The sequence below is a fragment of the Branchiostoma lanceolatum genome, chromosome 18 (assembly GCF_035083965.1).
Source record: "Branchiostoma lanceolatum isolate klBraLanc5 chromosome 18, klBraLanc5.hap2, whole genome shotgun sequence".
Taxonomy (NCBI): domain Eukaryota; kingdom Metazoa; phylum Chordata; class Leptocardii; order Amphioxiformes; family Branchiostomatidae; genus Branchiostoma; species Branchiostoma lanceolatum.
In genome coordinates, this window is record NC_089739.1 from 711,807 (window position 1) to 717,237 (window position 5,431).

At 42.6% G+C, this 5,431-nt stretch overlaps 1 protein-coding gene across 1 annotated transcript; it reads left to right on the forward strand.

The window, feature by feature from the left end:
* Positions 1 to 634: 634 nt before the first annotated feature.
* LOC136424221 (peflin-like) lies at positions 635 to 4,631 on the forward strand. The gene is made up of 6 exons (XM_066412743.1): positions 635 to 707; positions 1,315 to 1,408; positions 2,447 to 2,570; positions 2,784 to 2,875; positions 3,536 to 3,679; positions 4,090 to 4,631. Exons 1-6 carry the CDS (start codon positions 666 to 668, stop codon positions 4,317 to 4,319), a joined length of 726 nt encoding a protein of 241 aa, XP_066268840.1. The 5' UTR covers positions 635 to 665; the 3' UTR covers positions 4,320 to 4,631.
* Positions 4,632 to 5,431: the final 800 nt, after the last annotated feature.

The window sequence follows — 5,431 nt, forward strand, 5'->3', positions numbered from 1 at the left end:
ATGGGCAACGGGACATCGTACGATCACGTGGGCATATGGGCCGGTACAAAAGAGCGAACTTACAGGGGAAACAGAAGAATATATGGTACCATTTTAGTACTATTGTATCATCAAAAATAGAAAATATTAGAATTCATATTCTAATAATATATCGTTATAATATATGTGACCTATATGACGTTTAAAAGTAGGATTTTTGACAAAAACTATAGAACTAATGAAATACCCCCCTTGTAAAAATGTAATATTCAAGGCGAGACGATTTGTATCTGGGTGGGTTATATGATATTTTCTACCAAGAATGCGTGTGGTGAAATGTGAGTAAACTCAGCTTATTAGACCAAATGTATAACTCAACAAAAATTATCTGTGCTAGTAAGAAAAAGATACGTTGGTAGATTCTAGAAAGCAGAAACACAGCTGCAAATCCTCCACACCCGAGCTGAATGTCGTGCACAAAATTACCGCTAGGTGTCACTCCTGCACGGCTAGTCGCAGCGGAGCGGGGCCACCAGAGGACGCACCCGTCTGACGCACTTCCGGTTCATTGTCACAGTTTAGCGTCTTGTTCTTTTGCCTTGCAGCAGAAAACTTGAGCAGTACAAGGAGTCAGTGTCTACGCCAAGGGCGGAAGCTGTTGTCTTGAAGGAGTGATCCGTGACGCAATGGCGTATCCAGGTGGACCACCGGGAGGAGGCTACCAACAGGTGGGGTGGGGAGGGGGGCGTGGTGTGGAAATTATGAGCTCATAGCAATTAGTGTTTTTGTTAAACTTAGGGTGAAATAAAAAGAGAAATGGGTGAGACAAATATAAGTATCCATTGTGAAAGTGAAAGCATGTCATATATGCAAAGGTCCATACGGCCAAGGGCTGATGTAAAATAAGAATTTAGATGTCTACATTGGAAATACCCACTTGCAATTTGCGTTTTGGATTGCAGGAAAAAGTATCTTGCAGTTTTCAGATAGCTACAAAATATCCCATACATGTGTATGTATTTTTAATATGTATTATGTTCCTATGGGTTTGTTTTTATATACCCGAAATAAAGAAATTAATGAATGAATTTGCCTCCTTCACATCTACTTCTTGGAGCATCTTAATTGTTCCAATCCAAGCGGAGGTGTTTTTTTGGGGGGGGGGTCTAATACGCTATTTCAACATGGAGAACCAATTTGGCAGAGGGGATTTCGTCTCTCTGAAAATCGTGTATCAGTGCATACGTTATATTAGTTACCGTAAAGTTTCCAATAGCATATGCCATATACAAGATCTCCTGTGCTGACAGTATTTTTCTCTCCCCCCCCCCCCAGTACCCAGGTGGCGCCCCACCCCCCCAGTACGGAGCCCCACCCCCAGGGGGGCACCCAGGCTATGCAGGGGGCTATCAGCAGCAACAACAACCAGGTCGTTATCACCAATAATGACTACTTATATATGTTAGCTCATGTTGATCTGTTTTTACGGATGACATCCACGTGCACATCAAGGACCTCCTTGTGCACATCAATCATTTTTCGTTCCTTTTTATTTTCAAAACGTCTGTTTTTGACCATACTGTTGACTGTTCAGAGCATTTCCAGAGTCACCCGAAAACAGATGCTAACGTTGTGGAAAGCCAAAGTCAATTCTTACACCAAAGAAGAAGATGTGAAACTTTGATTTCTCTCCAATTTTACGTCTTTTATTCACCATCATATGGGGGTTAGACGTGTTTGCACATGAATGGGAGCCCCAGAACTCCTCATCAAGTGCAAGTCTTTTTTGTAGCAAGAGTTTTTACGGCTGGATGCCCTTCCTAAGGCCAACCCAAACCATACTGCTGGGCTTAGGACATGGGAAATATGTGTTCAGTGGCTTTCCCAAGGTCATATCCGGACATGTCTGGGTACTCCACTGGGGATTGAACCTGGGTCTCATTGGTTCATAGCCAGATGCTCTGCCACTATGCCACACAGACGCCACCAATTTGAAAGAACAAAAATGAAGAACCTGTTGTTCAGTATACCATACTCTAGATCTGTGTCTTTACAGTAGTTGTTTGTTCATCCTTCCTGACCACATACTTATACTAGTATTTCCTGATGAAGGCGCCTTTTTTAGCCAAAATTTTATTTCTATCGCACACTCACATCAGTTTTTAGTTCCCATGCAGAGGATGTCATCCAATAATGACTGTTTTTTTTGCACATTGATAGCAGGATATAGTTTTCAGGGGTTTTTCTAGAAAAATTTAATAAGGGGGAGCACACACAGGCGAGGGAGCAAAATCTTTGTATTTATGGAAGAATTGATCCCTGAGGGAAGGCTGTATGCTGGATATTAAGCTAAGATTTGAATTCGACAAGGGGGTGCTGGGCTGAAACAAGAGGGTGCAGCGCCCCTCTTTCCTGATTCAGATGAACCCCTGGTTTTCATTGACCTTGAGGTTATTCAACCCTGCAGGTTACGGAGGCCAGCCTGGTTACGGTGCCGCGCCCGGTTACGGGGCCCCGCCCGCCGGATACGGAGCCCCGCCCGGCGTTGACCCTAACGTGTACCAATGGTTCATGTCGGTAGACAGAGACAGGTTTGTTTGCATACTTGTTTATTTGTTTGTTTGTTTGTTCGTTTTATTCAGATCTCCCTTTGTGTTTGATTTTTACAAATTTTATACCTTTCTTCCTGGAGTCCGTTTATATTAAAATAAAGGGACTCCAGGAAGAATGGTATAAAATTATAGATACATGATTAAATCAACTATAGTATAAAGAAAAAAACTTTTACAATATTTTTATGACAGGTCAGGCAAGATCTCAGCAACGGAGCTGCAGCAGGCCCTGACCAATTCCAACTGGTCCCACTTCAACGATGAGACATGTAGGCTGATGATTGGTGAGCTCTCATTTACTCACTCATTCACTCACTCTTTCTTTCCCTCGCTCACGCATGCATATAGCTCCAGCTGGCTCTGACCAAGTCCAACTGGTCAAACTTCAATAATGAGACATGCAGACGCATAATAAGGCAGCTTTCATTTCATTGTTCATTGCTCACTCACTCATTCATTCATTCACTAACTCATTCACTAACAGTAACTCATTCATTCACTCCCCTCTTCTGTTCCCCTCAGGCACGTTTGAACATAAAACAAACTTTTTTTCCCATTTCCTATTTATCCATCCACCCTGACATCATTCCTGCTCTCTCATTCATCCATTACTTCATTCACTCCCTTCTTCCCTCCCTCACCGAGACCAGAGCGAACAGATTGAGCTCCATGAATAAACATCTACTTATCTATCAACCCTGACAACATTGCTTCTCGTTCATTCCTTCATTCTCTCTTATTCATTCTTCAGTGCCTTCATTCACTCCCTTCTTCCCTCCCCCAGAGATGTTTGACCGAGACCAGAGAGGACACATTGAGCTCCATGAATAAACATCTACTTATCCATCAACCCTGACAACATTGCTTCTCGTTCATTCCTTCATTCTCTCTCTCATTCATTCTTCCATTCCTTCACTCACTCCCTTCTTCCCTCCCTCCCCCAGGGATGTTTGACCGAGACCAGAGCGGGCAGATCGAGCTCCAGGAGTTCCAGGCTCTCTGGACGTACATCCAGCAGTGGAAAGGCGTCTTCGACATGTACGACCAGGACAGGTCCGGCCTCATCGAGGGGAGGGAGCTACACACAGGTACATAGGTCAGGGGTTACAGGGTAAGGGGTCACAGGTTCAGGTTCACAGGTCATGGTGGTTAAGGGTCAAATCACTCACCACCAGGACAAGTCTGGACTCATCGAGGGAAGGGAACTACACAATGGTACATACATCAGGGGTTACAGGTTTAGGGGTCACAGGGGTTAAGAGTAACAGGTAATTGTGGTTAAGGGTCACAGGTGTTTTTGTGTGTGTACGTGTGTGATTGTGTGTGTTTGTGTGTGTGCATGTTTGTGTGTGTGTGTGTGTGCGTGTGTGTGTCTGCCTGTGTGTGTGTGTGTGTGCGTGTGTGTGTGTGTGTGTGTGTATGTGTGTGTGCATGGGTGTGAGAGTGTGTGTGTGTGTGTTCAGTGAGGCTAAAGTCATCTCTGATGTTTCCCTCCCAGCGTTTTCCCGGATGGGGTACAACGTGACCCCGTCCTTCATCCAGATCATTGTGGTGAAGTTCGACCGGGCGGCGCGGCGCGGCCTGAAGTTCGATGAGTTCATCCAGTGCTGCGTCATGCTGAAGAACCTGACGGACCAGTTCCGTGCGCGAGACACCGGCGGTACCGGCAGGATCCAGGTCTCCTACGAAGACTTTATGTGCATGGTCCTCTTAAACAAACCTTCGTAAGGTTCTTAGAAAACCCCATCTTAGAAGTTAGAAAACTTAGATGTGTATGGTAGTCTTATCATTGGTCTGAAATAAACTCTCACAAGATTTTTTACTTCATCTAGAAAAAATTTTGTGTAAAGAAAAGCACATCTTAAATCAACTCTTATTAAGGTCTGCTGCTAAGACTTCATGTGCATGGTTCTCTTAAACAACCCCTCCTAAGGTTTCTCAGAAAACTTCTTATGCAGGTTTCTTAGAAGACGTTTTTGTGTTGTACTCTAAAGCAAATACATCTGAAAGAGACTAATCATCTTTCAGTTTCCCAGACTATCACATGTGTATGGTCCTCATTTGCTTAAGGTTTCTTAGAAAAGGCTCATAAGATTTCTTCCTTCATCTTAGAAAAGATATTGTGTATGCCTAATGGTTCCCTTTCAAGAACACATACCCTCTGAAGTCCATGTACTGGTGTTGCATGGAAATTGCAGCTTAACTTTTTACAGCATTACCAACACACAAACTTTCAAGTAAACTCTTATCAAGGTTTCTAAAAAAGATGTCACATGTATGGTTTTCTTAAACCTAGACCAAACCCATCTTGAATTTAGTCTTATCCAATGCCAATGTCAACTTGATACTGATTTGTACCAGTGTACATGCAGCAATGTACCCTTTTTGTATATTGTTGTGTCAATGTTTCTAGGGTAAAATTCATGATTATGAATACCAGGGAAGATGTAACCTTGTATTGATGTGTATTGCTATATATGAGATTCTGTACCTGAATAGTGGTCGTTTTGATGGTTAGATATACATTAATCTGGATATGAATGTTTTGCTGGTTGTAAAATGTTTGGTGACTATGAAGAAAATAAAACGGAACTTCTTACATCCCTGTCTGTGTTTCTTTCACTGATAAGTGTGTTGGGTTCTTTTACGTGTAGAGCATTTGCATACTGCTGTACAGTATATTGATTTTGTATGCATGTCCTACACAGAGACCATTTTTTTATTCACCATAATTATCTTGAAAAAATACTTTTTCAACCTTGTCTTGAATGAAGTGCAAATTATGCAAATTGGGACTGAATTTGCATAAGTAATCAGGGAAATCTATTCCTCCATTCTAG